The following is a 22,595-nucleotide window of genomic DNA, read 5'->3' as shown; positions in this document are numbered from 1 at the left end:
GTACACAATTATGTAATAGAAAACAACATCCACCAAACTTAGATTAAAAAACAGCTTTATAAAAAGAGACTTACAAAGATTACGAAGTTCAGTTTGATCAAGAAAACCAAACACCAGAAAATGTACTGTTACTTTGTTTGTAGTGGGGGAGATATTGTAATAAACAATAGGGGAAACAGAAGGGAATGAAAATTATTTGATGGACACCATAGGAGAAGGTTATGTAATGCTGAATATGAACCATTCTAGAAATGTATAGTGTCATCCTGTATAGTATGATTTGGACAGTAGGATAATTGCCAGTTATAGTTGACACCTTTTTTTGGAGGAATTAAAAGGACTGAAGGCTTGCTCCTCTAAAAGCATATAAGAGCTTGTTTTGTTCAGTTAGTAGATTTATAGTGACAGTTTATCAGTGTTTAACGGACTCTCTGTTAATCCTTAGTGTGTGCTGCAGAGGTGCAGTGATCTAGCTGCCACTGGACACATGCTCAGACAGTGGCAGCTGGTAGGGTGCACTCACTGTATGGAGGAGCTGCCTATGGGAGCTACAGTTGTAACAAGATAGTTTGGAGCATCATGACCATGATCATGACATCATGGGTGGGAAACTTTAATGGGGGTGGGGGGCACAAAAAATCTGAACTCATCTTGAAGGGCCACAGTGGCTCAAGGGTCTGTGTACCAACATCCATACCCACACTTGCAGTCAGAACCAGACATAGCCTTTTGGGGGCCCTAAGCAAAATTTTGTTGGGCACCCCACCTTGCGAGCAAAACATTTTAGTGGCCTCCTCTTGACAGCAGAGAGAAAAAATGTATGTTTTAAAGTACATTTCCTGCAATTCTACACATTTTGCCATGGGGCATATAGAAAATGTTGCAGTTAGAAAGCAAGTTTGCTGAAATTCTACACATTTTGCCTTGGGCAGAGAGAATATTTAGCTATTTTATAACTAATTTCATGCAATTCTTCTAATTTTTGCCATGCAGTAGGGAGAAAAATGTGAATTTTTACTGCTAACTTCCTGGAATTCTACACATTTTGCCATAGAATGGAGAGAAAGGTTTTCGTTTATTAATATGATATCAGATGATCAAAGGGGGTCCCCCGGTCGATAATTAGACTATGATTACTACAAGTTTAGATAGCTGGCCGCTAGAATAAATTATCAATTTAAAAAAGGTTAGCTGACATGGGCTAATTGAGTGATTGTCGGTGACTGACAAAGCAAGAGCAAAACTGCTGATGCATTTAGAAATTGCCCCCTGTCAACAGTATGTTTTTTTAAATTGATCCGCCAGTTGCCCATCCCTGCACTAGGTAATGTCTTGCTTCACTATTTGACAAAATTCTTTGAGATGTTGTAAAACAGACAGGTGCACCTGGAGATCTCACTGACTCTACTTGACATGGTGGAAGAATGCAAATGATGACTTTAAGCATTTTGGAATACCAAATTGGAGATCTGAGGGGGTACATTTTTCCTTCACCACACACTGAGTTGCGTTTTAAAATAGTTTATGAGACATATTATTATTCAAATCTGTCACTAAGCAATCACAGATCATCCCTGGAATGAGACTGCGATCATATGTTTTATTTTATTTTACCAGTGGATTAGGATCTTGATGAGGAGATTGAGATGTTTCAGGGTGAAGGTGACAGAGAATGTAATCATTCCTTTTTGTTGTTTTCCATTCCATAGTTAGAGCCTATCTGCTATTTAAACATCATCATGGTTGCAGGACCTGAATTTCCTGTTCATGGCACCGGGTGGAGCAGCCACTATAACGCTCCGGAGTCAGGTATGCAGGTGTGTGAAACAGGAAAGATTTTGGGACTTCAGGAGCACAGAGAAGAGAGCAAAGGTTTGCTTGCACCACAGGACAAACTGGCTCTCTCACATTCCTCTCCTGCCCTGGTTAGCTATGGGTTCAAACCGCCCAACCTCATCACTGGCATTGTCAGTTCCATTGCTATGGCTATATGAAAGGAAAAGGCCCAGAGAGGCTAGAGCACAAAAATGCAAGCATGAAAGCCTGAGGCTCTGCCAACCCTCAAGAAACTTGTCTGATCTCAACTTCCAATTCAATACTGTAAGCTTCATCTTTGGAAATGGGTCACAAATCACACAATTTTTAAATATTGCTAGTAGATTACATCGACAATGACTTGTAATTCCAAATACAGTAACAGGGTAATTCTTACCACAGAAATTAGAGCTCAATTTGCTCATGGGGATGAATTGTATAGACATAGTGATACACATAGCCAACAGAAGTGCTTAAGTGAAGAGTAAAGATAATCAAACCAAAACACATTTTATTGGTTGTGTACACATATTTTGCTGATGTTGTCGCAGGTGCAACGAAATGCTTATGTTTCTAGCTCCAACAGTGCAGTAATACCTAACAATACACAAATAAACAATTATAATAACAATTATGAAATGTATTGAATATAAATATATATAATGGTGTGAAATAGGCAGTATGGACAGTATTTGAATAGAAAAGGTGTGTACAGCTATAGTTATATAGGATGAGCCTTGAATACAGTATATAAATAGGAAGTGGGTTAAAACAGTATGTAAACATTATTAAAGTGACCAGTGTTCAATGACTATGAACATAGTGCAGTTGTCACGCCCTGACCTTAGAGAACCTTTTATTTCTCTATTTTGGTTCGGTCAGGGTGTGACTAGGGTGGGTAGTCTAGTTTTTTATTTTCTATGTTGGCCTGGTATGGTTCCCAATCAGAGGCAGCTGTCTATCGTTGTCTCTGATTGAGGATCATATTTAGGCAGCCTTTCTCCACCTGTTGTTTGTGGGATCTTGATTTTGTACTGTTGCTTTTTAGCCCTACAAAGCTGTACGTTTCGTTTGTTACTCTTTTTTGTTTTGTTGCTGGTTCACATTAATAAACATGATGAACGCCTTCCATGCTGCACCTTGGTCCAATCCTTCCAACAACGATCGTTACAGAAGATCCCACCACCCACGGACCAAGCAGCGTGCCCAGGAGGAGCAGACATCCTGGACATGGGAGGATATATTGGACGGTAAGGGATCCTGGACATGGGAGGAAATCCTGGCCGGAAAGGATCGCCTTCCATGGAAGCAGACGGAGGCAGCGAAGGTGCAACAACTACGACACCGGGGTTCGTGGCCACGACAGAAGCCCGAGAGGCAGCCTCAAACATTTTTGGGGGGGGGAGGCACATGTGGTGGTTGGCGGAGCCACGGTAGGAACCAGAACCAACTCCCTGTGCTCACCGTGTGGAGTTGGTCACCGTTCAGGTGCCATGTTTTCCGGTTCTACGAGTGTCTCCAGTGCGCCTCAACAGTCCGGTGCGTTCTGTTCCAGCTCCCCGCATTTGTCGTGCTAAAGTGGTCATTTGTCCAGGGCTCGTTGTGCCAGCTCTACGCTCCAGACCTCCAGCGACAGTTTCCAGTCCAGAGCCTCCGGCGACGGTCTGCAGCCCGGAACCTCCAGCGATGTTTCACAGTCCGGAACCTCCAGCAATGGTTCGCAGTCCAGAGTCTCCAGTGATGATCCATTGCCCGAAGCCTCCAGTGATGATCCATGGCCTGGAGCCTCCAGTGATGATCCATGGCCCGGAGCCTCCAGTGATGATCCATTGCCAGGAGCCTCCAGAGAAGATCCAAGGTCCGGAGCCTTCAGCGACGGTTCCCAGTCCGGAGCCTCCAGCGGGGGTTCCCAGTCCGGAGCCATCAGCGAGTGTTCCCAGTCTGGAGTCTCCGGCGACGATATACGGTCCGGAGTCCCCGGCGACGATATACGGTCTGATGATCCATGGCCCGGAGCCTCCAGTGAGGATCCATGGCACAGAGCCTCCAGTGATGATCAAATCAAATCAAATCAAATTTATTTATATAGCCCTTCGTACATCAGCTGATATCTCAAAGTGCTGTACAGAAACCCAGCCTAAAACCCCAAACAGCAAGCAATGCAGGTGTAGAAGCACGGTGGCTAGGAAAAACTCCCTAGAAAGGCCAAAACCTAGGAAGAAACCTAGAGAGGAACCAGGCTATGTGGGGTGGCCAGTCCTCTTCTGGCTGTGCCGGGTGGAGATTATAACAAAACATGGTCAAGATGTTCAAATGTTCATAAATGACCAGCATGGTCGAATAATAATAAGGCAGAACAGTTGAAACTGGAGCAGCAGCACAGTCAGGTGGACTGGGGACAGCAAGGAGTCATCATGTCAGGTATTCCTGGGGCATGGTCCTAGGGCTCAGGTCCTCCGAGAGAGAGAAAGAAAGAGAGAATTAGAGAGAGCATATGTGGGATGGCCAGTCCTCTTCTGGCTGTGCCGGGTGGAGATTATAACAGAACATGGCCAAGATGTTCAAATGTTCATAAATGACCAGCATGGTCGAATAATATTAAGGCAGAACAGTTGAAACTGGAGCAGCAGCACAGCCAGGTGGACTGGGGACAGCAAGGAGTCATCATGTCAGGTAGTCCTGGGGCATGGTCCTAGGGCTCAGGTCCTCCGAGAGAGAGAAAGAGAGAAGGAGAGAATTAGAGAATGCACACCTAGATTCACACAGGACACCGAATAGGACAGGAGAAGTACTCCAGATATAACAAACTGACCCTAGCCCCCCGACACATAAACTACTACTGCAGCATAAATACTGGAGGCTGAGACAGGAGGGGTCAGGAGACACTGTGGCCCATTCCGAAGACACCCCCGGACAGGGCCAAACAGGAAGGATATAACCCCACCCACTTTGCCAAAGCACAGCCCCCACACCACTAGAGGGATATCTTCAACCACCAACTTACCATCCTGAGACAAGGCTGAGTATAGCCCACAAAGACCTCCGCCACGCCATGATCCATTGCCAGGAGCCTCCAGAGACGATCCAAGGTCCGGAGCCTCCAGCGATGGTTCCCAGTCCGGAGCCTTCAGCGAGGGTTCCCAGTCCGGAGTCTCCGGCGACGATGTACGTTCCGGAGTCCCCGGCGGCGATCTACGGTCTGGCGCCCCCGGCGATGATCCACGGTCCGGAGCCTCTGACGACGATCCACGGTCCGGTGACGATCCCCGCACCCGAGGCGCCACCGAAGCTGGCGGATCCGCGAGAGGAGCGGGGTCTACGTCCCGCACCGGAGCCGCCACAGAGGCTAGATGCCTTAGAACCTTTTATTTCTCTATTTTGGTTAGGTCAGGGTGTGACTAGGGTGGGTAGTCTAGTTTTTTATTTTCTATGTTGGCCTGGTATGGGTCCCAATCAGAGGCAGTTGTCTATCGTTGTCTCTGATTGGGGATCATATTTAGGCAGCCTTTTCCCACCTGTTGTTTGTGGGATCTTGATTTTGTATTGTTGCTTTTTGGTCCAATCCTTCCAAAAACGATCGTTACAGCAGTAGTCTGTGGGGTAGAATACCAGGTGGTAGCCGGCTAGTAACAGTGACTAAGTTTCAGGGCCGGCTAGTGGTGACTATTTAACAGTCTGATGGCCTGGAGGTAGAAGCTGTTTTTCAGTCAAATCAAATCAAATCAAATGTATTTATATAGCCCTTCGTACATCAGCTGATATCTCAAAGTGCTGTACAGAAACCCAGCCTAAAACCCCAAACAGAAAGCAATGCAGGTGTAGAAGCACGGTGGCTAGGAAAAACTCCCTAGAAAGGCCAAAACCTAGGAAGAAACCTAGAGAGGAACCAGGCTATGTGGGGTGGCCAGTCCTCTTCTGGCTGTGCCGGGTGGAGATTATAACAAAACATGGTCAAGATGTTCAAATGTTCATAAATGACCAGCATGGTCGAATAATAATAAGGCAGAATAGTTGAAACTGGAGCAGCAGCACAGCCAGGTGGACTGGGGACAGCAAGGAGTCATCATGTCAGGTATTCCTGGGGCATGGTCCTAGGGCTCAGGTCCTCCGACAGAGAGAAAGAAAGAGAGAATTAGAGAGAGCATATGTGGGATGGCCAGTCCTCTTCTGGCTGTGCCGGGTGGAGATTATAACAGAACATGGCCAAGATGTTCAAATGTTCATAAATGACCAGCATGGTCGAATAATAATAAGGCAGAACAGTTGAAACTGAAGCAGCAGCACAGCCAGGTGGACTGGGGACAGCAAGGAGTCATCATGTCAGGTAGTCCTGGGGCATGGTCCTAGGGCTCAGGTCCTCCGAGAGAGAGAAAGAGAGAAGGAGAGAATTAGAGAACGCACACTTAGATTCACACAGGACACCGAATAGGACAGGAGAAGTACTCCAGATATAACAAACTGACCCTAGCCCCCCGACACATAAACTACTGCAGCATAAATACTGGAGGCTGAGACAGGAGGGGTCAGGAGACACTGTGGCCCACTCCGAGGACACCCCCGGACAGGGCCAAACAGGAAGTCTCTCTGTCCACAGCTTTGATGTACCTGCACTGTCTCTGCCTTCTAGATGGAAGTGGGGTGAACAGGCCATGGCTCGGGTGGCTGAGGTCTTTGATGATCTTCTTGGCCTTTCTGTGACACCGGGTGCTGTAGATGTCCTGGAGGTCAGACAGTGTGCCCCCAGTGAAGCGTTGGGCTGACCACACCACCCTCTGGAGAGCCTTGCGGTTGTCAGGATTTCTGAAAAGGAGAGCAGATGGTCCTTCCCACTTCCTCTACTTATTTCTCCAACCACCCTCTTGTGAACAAGCATGTGTCTACAAATCCGTATGTATTTCCCATCAGTAGATGATGCATCCTTAGATGATATAAAAACCATTTAATTATTTTCAGTAATTCAAGACTCCAGTCAATCAGTCTCATTGCAGTTCACATGAGTAAATGTACTGTACCCGTCAAAAGTTTGGACACACCTTTTTATTTTGAAAATTTCTACATTGTAGAATAATAGTTAAGACATAAAAACTATGAAATAACACATATGGAATCATGTAGTAACCAAAAAAGTGTTATATTTAATATTTGAGGGATGTAGTGCTCCGGCAGCACTCCACCCCTGCTCCAGCGGCACCTAGCCTACACCTCACGCGTGATGCAGAAAGTCTTGCTGTTTTATAAAAGTCTGACAATATGTAAAACAAATATATTTAATATTTGAGATTCTTCAAAGTAGCCATCCTTTGCCTTGATGGCAGCTTTGTACACTCTTGGCATTCTGTCAACCAGCTTCATGAGGTCGTCACCTGGAATGTATTTCAATTAACAGGTGTTCCATGTTAAAAGTTCATTTGTGGAATTTCTTTCCTTCTTAATGCGTTTGAGCCAATCAGTTGTGTTGTGAGAAGGCAGTGGAAGAAGATAGCCCTACTTGGTAAAAGTCAATATTGTAAATAAGAATTTGTTCTTAACTGTCCTGCCTAGTTAAATAAAGGTAAAAAAAGAGAGGCAGAAAGGCTGGCCTGAGAGAGGCTGGATTGAGGGCTTGTAGGCCTGTAGTAGTAAGGCAGGTCCTCACCAGGCATCCCACTGCAACAAAGTCGCCTGTGGGCACAAACCCACCATCGCTGGACCAGACAGGACTGGCAAACAGTGCTCTTCACTGATGAGTCACGGTTTTGTCTCACCAGGGATGATGGTCGGATTTGCGTTTATCGTCGAAGGAATGAGCGTTACACAGAGGCCTGTACTCTGGAGCGGGATCAATTTGGAGGTGCAGGGTCCATCATGGTCTGGGGCGGTGTGTCACAGCATCATCGGACTGAGCTTGTTGTCATTGCAGGCAATCTCAAGCTGTGCGTAACAGGGAAGACATCCTCCTCCTTCATGTGGTACCCTTCCTGCAGGCTCATCCTGACATGACCCTCCAGCATGACAATGCCACCAGCCATACTGCTCATTCTGTGTGTGATTTCTTGCAAGACTGGAATGTCAGTGTTCTGCCATGACCAGTGAAGAGCCTGGATCTCAATCTCATTGAGCACGTCTGTGACCTGTTGGAACGGAGGGTGAGGGCTAGGGGCATTCCCCCCAGAAATATCCGGGTACTTGCAGGTGCCTTGGTGGAAGAGTGGGGTAACATCCCACAGCAAGAACTGGCAAATCTGGTGCAGTCCATGAGGAGGAGATGCACTGCAGTACTTAATGCAGCTGGTGGCCACACCAGATACGGACTGTTACTTTTGATTTTGACTCCCCCCTTTGTTCAGGGACACATTATTCCATTTATGTTAGTCACATGTCTGTGGAACTTGTTCATTTTATGTCTGTTGTTGAATCTGATGTTCGTGTAAATATTTACATAATATTGCTTACTTACGAGCCCCTAACCACCAATGCAGTATCAAAGAAATATGGATAAGAACAAGAGATAAAAGTAACAAGTAAATAAAGAGCAGCAGTAAAATAGCAATAGCGAGACTTTATTCAGGGGGTGCCGATGCAGAGTCAATGTACGGGGGCACCGGTTAGTTGAGGTAGTATGTACATGTAGGTAGAGTTATTAAAGTGACAATGAATAGATGACAACAGAGAGTAGCAGTGGTGTAAAGAGGGGGTGGGCGGTGTGCACTGCACATAGTCTGGGTAGCCATTTGACGAGATGTTCAGGAGTCTTATGGCTTCAGGTAGAAGCTGTTTAGAAGCCTCTTGGACCTAGACTTGGCACTCCGGTACCGGCTGCCGTGCGGTAGCAGAGAGAACAGTCTATGACTAGGGTGGCTGGAGTCTTTGACATTTTTTAGGGCCTTTCTCTGACACTGCCGGGTATAGAGGTCCTGGATGGCAGGAAGCTTGGCCCCAGTGATGTACTGGTCCGTTCGCACTACCCTCTGTAGTGCCTGGTGGTCGGAGGCCGAGCAGTTGCCATACCAGGCAGTGATGCAACCAGTCGGGATGCTCTCGATGGTGCAGCTGTAGAACCTTTTGAGGATCTGAGGACCAATGCCAAATATTTTCAGTCTCCTGAGAGGGAAGAGGTTTTGTTGTGCCCTCTTCACAACTGTCCTGGTGTGCTTGGACCATGTTAGTTTGTTGGTGATGTGGACACCAAGAAACTTGAAGCTCTCAACCTGCTCCACTGCAGCAACGATGATGACTATGGCTACGTGCTCGGTCCTCTTTTTCCTGTAGTCCACAATCATCTCCTTCGTCTTGATCACGTTGAGGGAGAGGTTGTTGTCCTGGCACCACACGGCCAGGTCTCTGACCACCTCCCTGTAGGCTCTCTCATTGTTGTCAGTGATCAGGCCTACCACTGTTGTGTCATTGGAAAATGTAATGATGGTGTTGGAGTCGTGCCTGACTGTGCAGTCATGAGTGAACAGGGAGTACAGGAGGGGACTGAGCACACACTCTTGAGTGGCCCCTGTGTTGTGGATCAGCGTGGCGGATGTGTTGTTACCTACCCTTACCACCTGGGGGCGGCCCGTCAGGAAGTCCAGGATCCAGTTGCAGAGGGAGGTGTTTAGTCCTAGGGTCCTTAGCTTATTGATGAGCTTTGAGGGCACTTTGGTGTTGAACGCCGAGCTGTAGTCAATGAATAGCATTCTCACATAGGTGTTATTTTTGTCCAGGTGAGAAAGGGCCGTGTGGAGTGCAATAGAGATTGCATCATCTGTGGATCTGTTGAGCGGTATGCAAATTGGAGTGGGTCTAGAGTTTCTGGGATGATGGTGTTGATGTGAGCCATGACCAGCCTTTTAAAGCACTTCATGGCTACAGACGTGAGTGCTACGGGTCGGTAGTCGTTTAGGCAGGTTACCTTAGTGTTCTTGGGCACAGGGACTATGGTGGCCTGCTTAAAATATGTTGGAATTACAGACTTGAACAGGGAGAGGTTGAAAATGTCAGTGAAGACACTTGCCAGTTGGTCAGCGCATGCTCACAGTACACATCCTGGTAGTCCATCTGGCCCTGCGGCCTTGTGAATGTTGACCTGTTTAAAGGTCTTACTCACATTGGCTGCGGAGAGCGTGATCACACAGTCCTCCGGAACAGCTGGTGCTTTCATGCATGTTTCAGTGTTATTTGGCTCGAAGCGAGCATAGAAGTAGTTTAGCTCATCTAGTAGGCTCATGTCACTGGGCAGCTCTCGGCTGTGCTTCCCTTTGTAGTCTGTAATGGTTTGCAAGCCCTGCCACATCCGACAAGCATCAGAGCCAGTGTAGTGCGATTCAATCTTAGTCCTGTATTGACGCTTTGCCTGTTTGATGGTTCGTCGGAGGACATAGCGGGATTTCTTATAAGCTTTCTTATAAGTCCCGCTCCTTGAAAGCGGCAGCTTTAACCTTTAGCTCAGTGCGGATGCTGCCTGTAATCTATGGCTTCTTGTTGGGATATGTACAGTGCCTTGCGAAAGTATTCGACCCCCTTGAACTTTGCGACCTTTTGCCACATTTCAGGCTTCAAACATAAAGATATAAAACTGTATTTTTTTGTGAAGAATCAACAACAAGTGGGACACAATCATGAAGTGGAACGACATTTATTGGATATTTCAAACTTTTTTAACAAATCAAAAACTGAAAAATTGGGCGTGTATAGGTGGTCCAGAGTTAATTTTCCTCTGGTTGCACATTTAACATGCTGATAGAAATTTGGTTAAAAGGATTGAAGTTTCCCTGCATGAATTAAAGTGTCTGGCTACTAGGAGCGCCACCTCTAGGTGAGCGTTTTCTTGTTTGCTAAGGGTGGAATACATCTCATTCAATGTTGTCTTAGTGCCAGCCTCTGACTGTGGTGGTATGTAAATAGCTACAAAGCATACAGATTAAAACTCTCGGTAGGTAGTGTGGTCTACAGCTTATCATGAGATACTCTACCTCAGGCGAGCAATAGCTCGAAACCTCCTTAGATATCGTGCACCAGCTGTTGTTTACAAAAATACATAGACTGCCGCCCCTTGTCTTACCAGACGCCGTTGTACTATCCTGCCGGTACATCGTATAACCAGCCAGCTGTATGTTGATGTTGTCGTCGTTCAGCCACAACTCCGTGAAGCATAAGATGTTACCGTTTTGAATGTTCCATTGGTAGTTTAATCTTCCGCGTAACTCGTTGATTTTATTGTCCAAAAGATTGCACATTTGCTAGCAGAATGGAGGGAAGTGGGGGTTTATTCGATAGCCTATGAATTCTCAGAAGGCAGCTCGACCTTCGGTCTCTCTCTTTCTCCACCTCCTCTTCACGCAGATCACGGGGATCGGGGCCTGTTCCTGAGAAAGCAGTGTATGCATCCTTCCAGTGTAAGCATCCTTCCTGTTTGGCCCTTTCTGGGGGATATCATTGGATGGGGCCACAATGTCTCCTGACCCCTCCTGTCTCAGCCTCCAGTATTTATGCTGCAGTAGTTTAAGTGTCTGGGGCTAGGGTCAGTTTGTTATATCTGGAGTACTTCTCCTGTCTTATCCGGTGTCCAGTGTGAATTTAAGTATGCTCTCTCTAATTCTCTTTCTCTCTTTCTTTCTCTCTCTCTGAGGACCTGAGCCGTAGGACCATGCCTCAGGACTACCTGGCATGATGACTCCTTGCTGTCCCCAGTCTACCTGGCCGTGAGCTGCTCCAGTTTCAACTGATCTGCCTAGAAGGCCAGCATCGCGGAGTCGCCTCTTCACTGTTGACGTTGAGACTGGTGTTTTGCGGGTACTATTTAATGAAGCTGCCAGTTGAGGACTTGTGGGGCATCTGTTTCTCAAACTAGATACTCTAATGTACTTATCCTCTTGCTCAGTTGTGCACCGGGGCCTCCCACTCCTCTTTCTATTCGGGTTAGAGCCAGTTAGCGCTGTTCTGTGAAGGGAGGAGTACACAGCGTTGTATGAGATAGTCTAAAGAAGGCCAGTTTTATTTTTTCTGTAATCAGAACAACAGTTTTCAAGTTAATTTTCTTGGTTGTTGGTGCATTGGGGGGATTCTTAGGGGTGGGGAATGGAATGAAATGTATTTTTTATTTGTATTTTTTTATTGGGAGGACTGTGGGTGGGGTCTCGGATGGTTGATGGGCAGCTATTGGTAAACTGTGGGGGGGATCTTGGAGGGTTCTGGTCCCCATTTGTGGCCTTATGGAAGATCTGTCGATATGCCCTTGAGCAGGGCATTGGCTCTGGATACTTCTGTGTGTCGCTCTGAATGGAAGTCTGTTGGATGGCTGGCGTGGTGTAGTTGTTGAGCTGCTTCACTGCAAGTATATTGTATGTTTTGTATTCAATAAAAAAAGCTGTCATCAAAGGCAAAGGGTGGCTACTTTGAAGAATCTAAAATATATTTAGATTTGTTTAACACTATTTTGGTTACTACATGATTCCATTTGTGTTATTTCATAGTTTTTATGTTTTTACTACAAATAAAGAAAAACCCTTGAATAAGTAGTTGTGTCCAAACTTTTGACTGGTACTGTATGTATTTGTTTCTCCAAATTATATGACTAGTAGAATACACTATTGAACAAAAGTACATTTAAAAAAAGTTTGATTGGATTCTGAGAGCCAATGGAACACAACATCCCCTGCTGGGCAGGACGCAGCATGCCATCACCACTGACTTGGCTCATATGCCTCTCATCATTACCACAGAAAGCAGGTCTGTCTATGAAGTAGGAGCAATTCTCATAAACCTACACTCTAATTCCTTGTTGTCATTATGAAATAGGAGCAATTCTCATAAACCTACTCTCTAATTCCTTGTTGTCATTGTAAGCTTTCTCAAAGAAATAACATTTCTTTAAAAAATGGTGACCATCTTCAGTGTTGCAGTGACAAACTACACTTTCAGTTTGCTCACTAGTAAGCAGTTTAGGTGAACAAAACATGAGAAATGATCTCCCTAGCAGTCTATGACCACACAATATAATGTTTTTTTTTTGTATTTTTACCCAAACAAATTAATGTAGAATTCCCTTTTAAATATGACATCACATTTTGGGAGCCAAGCTCGATATAATAAACATAATATCAAATAATACCAGGAACAATGCCACAACACAGACAGTGTTTTTTACGAGTTGTCCTCACAAACAGACTGTTTTACTTAGCAACTGTAGTTTACATATTGTCACGAATCCCGCAGAGGATGATGCCTCTTCCTGTTAGGGCGGCGCTCGGCGGTCGTCGTCGGCGGCTTACTAGCTGCCACCGATCCCCTTTTCTGTTGCATTTAGTGTTGTCTGATTAGTTGCACCTGTTTCTTGTTTAGGTTTTGGGCTATTTAAACCCAGTAGGCCCACCGGCTTTTGTGCGGGCTTGTTTTTCTGTATTTGGTGTGTGTTATTTTGTGGATTTTATTTTCCCGAACCGTTTCGTCCTGTTTGTTTTTGGACTGGGTCTTTTAGCGCCCGTGTGTGTGGCGTTGACCGACACTCTGTTGCTTTGGGAATCAATATATATTTCCACTTATCTACTACCCTGCTCTCTGCGCCTGACTCCTCCACCCACCTCTTCTAGAAGTCCTTACACATATACAAACTAGGTGATGGGGGTAGAACGGTTTTATACAAGGCACACACAAGACAACCGAAAGCATTTGCAGATATTGCTAGTTTGGCAACTTTTAAGTCATACCCCTGTGATCCATCTATCTCTTTACAGACACAGATTTGTGATGACACACTCTACAGCAGATCCCATTAATTTGCTCTGTACACAGAGGGAAATTTAGCATGACACAGTAGCACAAACCACGTAGCCCTGTCTCATCCTGTTAGTCTATCAACCTTAACGGTTTACTTTCCTTTCAGAGACAAACTACTAGCCACCTCTACAAAGCAATTACATCTGCAAGTCTTTTGGGGTATGTCTCTATAAGCTTGGCACACCTAGCCACTGGGATTTTTGCCCATTCTTCAAGGCAAAACCGCTCCAGCTCCTTTAAGTTGGATGGGTTCCGTTGGTGTACAGCAATCTTTATGTCATACCACAGATTCTCAATTGGATTGAGGTCTGGGCTTTGACTAGTCTCAAATCTCTGGAAGACTGAAACAGATTTCCCTCAAGACATTCCCTGTATTTAGCACCATCCATCATTCCTTCAATTCTGACCAGTTTCCCAGTCCATACCGATGAAAAACATCCCCACAGCATGATGCTGCCATCACCATGTTGTTCTCAGGGTGATGAGAGGTGTTGGGTTTGTGCCAGACATAGCCTTTTCCTTGATGGCCAAAAAGCTACATTTTAGTCTCATCTGACCAGAGTACCTTCTTCCATATGTTTGGGAGAGTACCTTCTTCCATTTTGGCAAACACCAAATGTGTTTGCTTATTTTTTCTTTAAGCAATGGCTTTTTTCTGGCCACTCTTCCATAAAGCCCAGCTCTGTGGAGTGTACGGCTTAAAGTGGTCCTATGGACTGATACTCCAATCTCCGCTGTAGAGTTTTGCAGCTCCTTCAGGGTTATCTTTGGTCTCTTTGTTGCCTCTCTGATTAATGCCCTCCTTGCATGCTCTGTGAGTTTTGGTGGGCGGCCCTCTCTTGGCAGGTTTGTTGTGGTGCCATATTCTTTCCATTTTTTAACAATGGATTTAATGGTGCTCCGTGGGATGTTCAAAGTTTCAGACATGTTTTATAACACAACCCTGATCTGTACTTCTCTACAACTTTTTCCCTGACCTGTTTGGAGAGCTCCTTGGTCTTCATAGTGCCGCTTGCTTGGTGGTACCCCTTGCTTAGTAATGTTGCAGACTCTGGGGCCTTTCAGAACAGGTGCATATATACTAAGATCATGTGACAGATCATGTGACACTTAAATTGCACACAGGTGGTCTTTATTTAACTAATCATGTGACATCTGAAGGTAATTGGTTGCACCAGATCTTATTTAGGGGGTTTATAGCAAAGGGGGTGAATACATATGCACACACCACTTTTCCGTTTTTTTATTTATTAGACTTTTTTGATACAAGTTATTTTTTAGTAGTAAGCTGTGTCATGAGAGGAGATGCTCATTACAGGGATACAAGTCCTTTGTGAAATGGCGTGAGGCCAATTACTTGGACCTGAATGTACTGAAGACCAAGGAGCTAGTGGTATATTTTAGGAAAAACAAAGATGTTTTAATCCCATTTCTATTAATGGTGAAGAGATTGGCAGTGTTGACTCTAAGTACTTGGGTGTAATAGTGGACAACAAACTGAACTGGAATGAGAGTTCTCAGTGTCAACAAAAAACAACAATCCAGACTGTACTTTTAAAAGAAGCTTAAATCTCTTAATGTATGTGACAAAATGCTTTGTATGTTCTATAGCAGTGTTGTGGCGAGTGTAGTGCCATTGTGTGCTGGAAAGATAATTTATCTAAGGAGGACTTAAACAAGATCAACAAAATCATTAAGAAAGCCAGTGCTACAATTGGCTGTAGACTGGAATCGATGCAGGACATGATCATAAAAAGGCTGCAAGCAAAAACACATATGATCATGGACAATGACACACATACTCCACAGCACTTTAATGCAACGCAGGAGCATTTTCAGTAGCAGGTTCATCCTGCCCTTTATGTTTATGATTAACTGTTTTATAAGTCCTATTGGAAAATGTAGTTGCCCGTTTTTCCCCCAGTGTAGGATAGAAAACAGAACTGGAATCAGACTATTATTTTAGGGATACTATGGCACATATGCCCTTGTGTCTTAATATGTTGTTTTTTATCATGTGTTGGTCATTGTTGCGTGTCCTGTCATTGTAAGTTGTCGTAGAAATTACCACCAGAGACACTTGAAGTCTATATTAAATTAATCACTATTTATTATCAGCAGCTGGAGAGGTTCCAACAAACTCAATGCACCAAGTAGTTTATAGCTGTCAGGAGCTCCGCCCTGGCAGTCCCATTAGTTCTCTTATATACTGCTTACACAGACAAGTTATATTTGCATGATTTAGCTAATTCATTATTCATAATTAATTAATCATTAACATTTGGTTCATGCACGTGACCAACCAATACCTCACAAGGCTTCTTCTTTACAAGCTGAGACCTTGAAACTGAGACACCCCTTTCAGATCTTAAAACAATGTTCTGGGCATACTGCCAAATTGCATTAAACTGATAGTGAGGATTCCTCCCAGGCACGATCAATCAATCAGTCACTTGCATGAACCCAGTCTAATTGGATATTAGAAAAGCACAAACACATTTTTCTTCACAAAGTCATTGATGATGCATGCTGTGATAAAACAATTTCCCAAATTGGGATTCATATTTAATACTCTACTCTCTAGCTAACGTAAGCTAACTAACATTAGCAAATAAGAGTAACTCAATCTGGTTGCCATCTATTCCACCCTTGTCTGGAAAACACTGTTACTAAAAATACACTGCTCAAAAAAATAAAGGGAACACTTAAATCAAATCAAATAAAATGTATTTATATAGCCCTTCGTACATCAGCTGATATCTCAAAGTGCTGTACAGAAACCCAGCCTAAAACCCCAAACAGCAAGCAATGCAGGTGTAGAAGCACGGTGGCTAGGAAAAACTCCCTAGAAAGGCCAAAACCTAGGAAGAAACCTAGAGAGGAACCAGGCTATGTGGGGTGGCCAGTCCTCTTCTGGCTGTGCCGGGTGGAGATTATAACAGAACATGGCCAAGATGTTTAAATGTTCAAAATGACCAGCATGGTCCAATAATAATAAGGCAGAACAGTTGAAACTGGAGCAGCAGCACGGCCAGGTGGACTGGGGACAGCAAGGAGTCATCATGTCAGGTAGTCCTGAGGCATGGTCCTAGGGCTCAGGTCCTCCGAGAGAGAGAAAGAAAGAGAGAAAGAGAGAATTAGAGAGAGCACACTTAAATTCACACAGGACACCGAATAGGACAGGAGAAGTACTCCAGATATAACAAACAGACCCTAGCCCCCCGACACATAAACTGCTGCAGCATAAATACTGGAGGCTGAGACAGGAGGGGTCAGGAGACACTGTGGCCCCATCCGAGGACACCCCCGGACAGGGCCAAACCGGAAGGATATAACCCCACCCACTTTGCCAAAGTGCAGCCCCCACACCACTAGAGGGATATCTTCAACCACCAACTTACCATCCTGAGACAAGGCTGAGTTTAGCCCACAAAGATCTCCGCCACGGCACAACCCAAGGGGGGGGGGGGGGGGGGGGCGCCAACCCAGACAGGATGATCACATCAGTGACTCAACCCACTCAGGTGACGCACCCCTCCCAGGGACGGTATGAGAGAGCCCCAGTAAGCCAGTGACTCAGCCCCAGTAATAGGGTTAGAGGCAGAGAATCCCAGTGGAAAGAGGGGAACCGGCCAGGCAGAGACAGCAAGGGCGGTTCGTTGCTCCAGAGCCTTTCCGTTCACCTTCCCACTCCTGGGACAGACTACACTCAATCATATGACCCACTGAAGAGATGAGTCTTCAGTAAAGACTTAAAGGTTGAGACCGAGTTTGCGTCTCTGACATGGGTAGGCAGACCGTTCCATAAAAATGTATCTCTATAGGAGAAAGCCCTGCCTCCAGCTGTTTGCTTAGAAATTCTAGGGACAATTAGGAGGCCTGCGTCTTGTGACCATAGCGTACGTGTAGGTATGTACGGCAGGACCAAATCAGAGAGATAGGTAGGAGCAAGCCCATGTAATGCTTTGTAGGTTAGCAGTAAAACCTTGAAATCAGCCCTTGCTTTGACAGGAAGCCAGTGTAGGGAGGCTAGCACTGGAGTAATATGATCAATTTTTTTGGTTCTAGTCAGGATTCTAGCAGCCGTATTTAGCACTAACTGAAGTTTATTTAGTGCTTTAACCGGGTAGCCGGAAAGTAGAGCATTGCAGTAGTCTAACCTAGAAGTGACAAAAGCATGGATTAATTTTTCTGCATCATTTTTGGACAGAAAGTTTCTGATTTTTGCAATGTTACGTAGATGGAAAAAAGCTGTCCTTGAAATGGTCTTGATATGTTCTTCAAAAGAGAGATCAGGGTCCAGAGTAACGCCAAGGTCCTTCACAGTTTTATTTGAGACGACTGTACAACCATTAAGATTAATTGTCAGATTCAACAGAAAATCTCTTTGTTTCTTGGGACCTAGAACAAGCATCTCTGTTTTGTAGAAAGTTTGCAGCCATCCACTTCCTTATGTCTGAAACACATGCTTCTAGCGAGGGCAATTTTGGGGCTTCACCATGTTTCATTGAAATGTACAGCTGTGTGTCATCCGCATAGCAGTGAAAGTTAACATTATGTTTTCGAATGACATGCCCAAGAGGTAAAATATATAGCGAAAACAATAGTGGTCCTAAAACGGAACCTTGAGGAACACCGAAATGTACAGTTGATTTGTCAGAGGACAAACCATTCACAGAGACAAACTGATATCTTTCCGACAGATAAGATCTAAACCAGACCAATTTGGGTTTCCAATCTCTCCAAAAGAATGTGGTGATCGATGGTATCAAAAGCAGCACTAAGGTCTAGGAGCACGAGGACAGATGCAGAGCCTCGGTCTGATGCCATTAAAAGGTCCTTTACCACCTTCACAAGTGCAGTCTCAGTGCTATGATGGGGTCTAAAACAAGACTGAAGCATTTCGTATACATTGTTTGTCTTCAGGAAGGCAGTGAGTTGCTGCGCAACAGCCTTTTCTAAAATTTTTGAGAGGAATGGAAGATTCGATTTAGGCCGATAGTTTTTTATATTTTCTGGGTCAAGGTTTGGCTTTTTCAAGAGAGGCTTTATTACTGCCACTTTTAGTGAGTTTGGTACACATCCGGTGGATAGAGAGCCGTTTATTATGTTCAACATTGGAGGGCCAAGCACAGGAAGCAGCTCTTTCAGTAGTTTAGTTGGAATAGGGTTAAATTAAACAACACAATGTAACTCCAAGTCAATCACACTTCTGTGAAATCAAACTGTCCACTTAGGAAGCAACACTGATTGACAATAAATGTCACATGCTGTTGTGCAAATGGAATAGACAACAGGTGGAAATTATAGGCAATTAGCAAGACACCCCCAATAAAGGAGTGGTTCTGCAGGTGATAACCACAGACCACTTCTCAGTTCCTATGCTTCCTGGCTGATGTTTTGGTCACTTTTGAATGCTGACGGTGCTTTCACTCTAGTGGTAGCATGAGACGGAGTCTACAACCCACACAAGTGGCTCAGGTAGTGCAGCTCATCCAGGATGGCACATCAATGCAAGCTGTGGCAAGAAGGTTTGCTGTGTCTGTCAGCGTAGTGTCCAGAGCATGGAGGCGCTACCAGGAGACAGGCCAGTACATCAGGAGACGTGGAGGAGGCCGTAGGAGGGCAACAACCCAGCAGCAGGTCCGCTACCTCCGCCTTTGTGCAAGGAGGAGCAGGAGGAGCACTGCCAGAGCCCTGCAAAATGACCTCCAGCAGGCCACAAATGTGCATGTGTCTGCTCAAACGGTCAGAAACAGACTCCATGAGGGTGGTATGAGGGCCCGACGTCCACAGGTGGGGGTTGTGCTTACAGCCCAACACCGTGCAGGACGTTTGGCATTTGCCAGAGAACACCAAGATTGGCAAATTCGCCACTGGCGCCCTGTGCTCTTCACAGATGAAAGCAGGTTCACACTGAGCACATGTGACAGACGTGACAGTCTGGAGACGCCTTGGAGAACGTTCTGCTGCCTGCAACATCCTCCAGCATGACCGGTTTGGCGGTGGGTCAGTCATGGTGTGGGGTGGCATTTCTTTGGGGGGCCGCACAGCCCTCCACGTGCTCGCCAGAGGTAGCCTGACTGCCATTAGGTACCGAGATGAGATCCTCAGACCCCTTGTGAGACCATATGCTGGTGCGGTTGGCCCTGGGTTCCTCCTAATGCAAGACAATGCTAGACCTCATGTGGCTGGAGTGTGTCAGCAGTTCCTGTAAGAGGAAGGCATTGATGCTAGTCCTTCCACAGGCCCTGCTGAAAAATACTCCAAAGCAGCGGTATGAGGGAGGGGACACACCTTGTGGTTATGGAGCACAACAAGATTGTTGGACAAAAACCAGCAAGGGACAAGAAAAGGTTTAAAATCAAGACAATAGTAATGACACAACCACCTCCTTCTTCTCTCTGCAGATTCTCAAAACACAATATAAAGACACGTCTACAAAATTCCCCTGCTACTATTGACGATAATTATCTGTCAAAGTCAATGGGCTGGGGGAGATTTACAGATAGGTCTTTGAGATGAGGAAAGGGGGTTATTTTTAGATACAGTAAATGTATTGTTGTGTATGAGAACGATTGAAAGGTGCCATTTCTCCTCAATCTCCCATACACAGCAATACATACTGTGTCGGAACTGCCCTCCTAAGACTTTCACACCTTTTGCAGCCCCCCCAGATGTTGACTGATCTTTCTTTTCAAAAGCAGCTCCCAATGTCCCACATTGTCCCTAAATAAATACACTAGTCTGTCTCTAAACACTTAGGTCCCAATCGGTTGACACCTTTATCAAAAAAAGTGTAAAATGGTAACACCACAACCATGTGATTTTTGGTATCCATTACTTGGAGTTACAGGATAGGCACTGTTTGGTGTAGCACAGAGAACTTTCGACCAACATTAGCTTGGCGATGCTGTCTGCGTCCTCAATTTGTAGAAACAGGAGTCTCATAAAATGTATGTGTCCAGCTGCAGGGGGTCATTTTTTATTTAGAAATTTACTACGTGAAGTAATTAACAATGTTTACGCCACCATCTTGTCTATTTCAAGTCTTCTCTCATTTATTGAGACAGGTGTCTGTAATCATGACATGCGGCACTTTGGGGTGGACACTCTATCAATGAGAGAAGACTTGAAATAGATAAGATGGCGGGATACACTGTTGCATTACTTCATGGACAAAAAAGTAGTTATTTTATTAATGGAGCATTTTCTAAATTCAAACCGGTGCTACACCAAACAGTACGTATCCTGTAACTCCCAGTAATGGAACCAAAGATCTTTGGTTAAATCACATTGTCTGGTGTAACAATCTGTAGCGATGAGAACTAGTGATTAGCAGATGATGGAGAGGTGGTCATGATGAAATTGCCATTCCAAAGAAACATACAGTAAGTTCAGGGTACACTTGTACAGCAGTGGGAGGAGTTGTCATGATCAAACTGCCGTTTGGCTCCTCTTGAGTCATCTTCTGCTTGAAATCCAGCATAATGTCCAATCCATCGAGAGGGATACAGTTCACAGGATACAGTTTTGCTACAATGACACACGCAGGCAAAGGAATTATGTTTCTCTCCAAGAATACACGCCAGAAAGAAGTCCATGCACCACACAGTATTGTCTAAGACAAAACTATATAATAAATTATTCTCCATGGCACAGTTTGAAAGAACATTAGGATAGACTAGTTGAACATGCATACATGTGCATAGGCACAGAGATTGCATTTAGAAAAATATCTAGCCTAATAGAAAGAAATATGGCATAACCCTCAACCTTTGCAGTGACCAGACCATGCAAATGCACCTAGGTAGGTAGGCAGACAATATCTAGCTACAGCCATTGTCTAACAGGCATGCTCAGGCAAATATTTTTTGAGTAAATCCAGTTTATCAATTTTAGAGATTTACAACAGTTAAATTGTTGTATTATTGTTTTCGCCTCACTGTTAGCGAGTACATTTAGCTAGCTAGCTGGCTGGATAGTCAATAATTGTTATTTACATCTGTTTGGAATCCTATCTAGCATCATGTCTATAATTTTGTGATTTAGAAATGTATCCACGGTCATAACCATAACCAATATCAGCCTTTGTCAATTATGTTACATAGCTAGCAAAAATATTTATAGTTGCTGATGTTAAACATTTGCTAAAAAGTTACAAACGGGAGGCCTTTCACATTGTAATAAGTTAGCAGGTGCCAGGCTAACTAGCTAGTCAACTCCAGTCATGTGCTACCGTTTGGTGGTAAACATAGCTTTAGGTAGCTGGTTGAAATGTTATAGCTTGCCGTTTAGTAGCCATATCTATGACTAATAACCAAGGCTGAAGGTATCTCTAGACTAACATATGGCGCTCTATCTTTATATCTTGACAGTAAAATAAGCAAGGAGACAGACCAGATGCTTTTCAACTTTCTTTTGAGAAATCGTACCCATTACATTAGGAAAACTGTTGTAATGAACACTTATGAGAATGGTGGGCTGAATTTTCTGGACTTTACTACATTAAATAATACTTTTAAGATCAGTTGCATAAAACAATTCCTAAGAAGACCCACTTCTATCTGGAATTTTATTCCTCATCATGTCTTCTCTTCTTCATGTTGTTTTGCAATTATAATATTGACAAAGTTCCAGTGAAACTTTCTGCTTTTCATCGGCAGGTTTTCTTGTCATGGTCCTTAATTTATAAACAGAATTTTTCTCCACACAGATATTATATATGGAATAATCTGGATATATTGTATAAAAAGACTTCTTTGTTTTTAGAATATTGGTTCCGAAATAATATCCTATTGGTGAGCCATCTGGTAAATGCAGAGCGTCTTTTACTCAGTTATAAGGAATTCTTATAACTTGACAAGGTCCCTATAACATCTAAAGATTTTAGATGCCATTCCCTCAGGTGTTGCTTTATTATTCAGGAACGTGTCAAGACCTGACCCTCAGAGCCTACCTTCTATTGACCCTGTTGGCTCATCAGTAGGAAAGATTTGTTTCTCCTTTGGTCCATTCAACAACAGAGCAATACAAAA

General features: G+C 44.5%; 1 protein-coding gene across 1 annotated transcript; it reads left to right on the top strand.

The window, feature by feature from the left end:
• The first annotated feature begins 3,081 nt into the window (after positions 1 to 3,081).
• LOC139412345 (probable GH family 25 lysozyme 3) lies at positions 3,082 to 5,217 on the top strand. Its single transcript, XM_071159171.1, has 3 exons — positions 3,082 to 3,248; positions 3,410 to 3,837; positions 4,883 to 5,217. The coding sequence occupies exons 1-3, from the start codon at positions 3,082 to 3,084 to the stop codon at positions 5,215 to 5,217; spliced, it is 930 nt and encodes a 309-aa protein (XP_071015272.1).
• The last annotated feature ends 17,378 nt before the right edge of the window (positions 5,218 to 22,595 follow it).

The sequence above is a fragment of the Oncorhynchus clarkii genome, chromosome 6, assembly GCF_045791955.1.
Source record: "Oncorhynchus clarkii lewisi isolate Uvic-CL-2024 chromosome 6, UVic_Ocla_1.0, whole genome shotgun sequence".
Lineage (NCBI taxonomy): Eukaryota > Metazoa > Chordata > Actinopteri > Salmoniformes > Salmonidae > Oncorhynchus > Oncorhynchus clarkii.
Note: the sequence above shows the minus strand (reverse complement) of the source record. Positions and strands in the feature narration are given on the sequence as shown.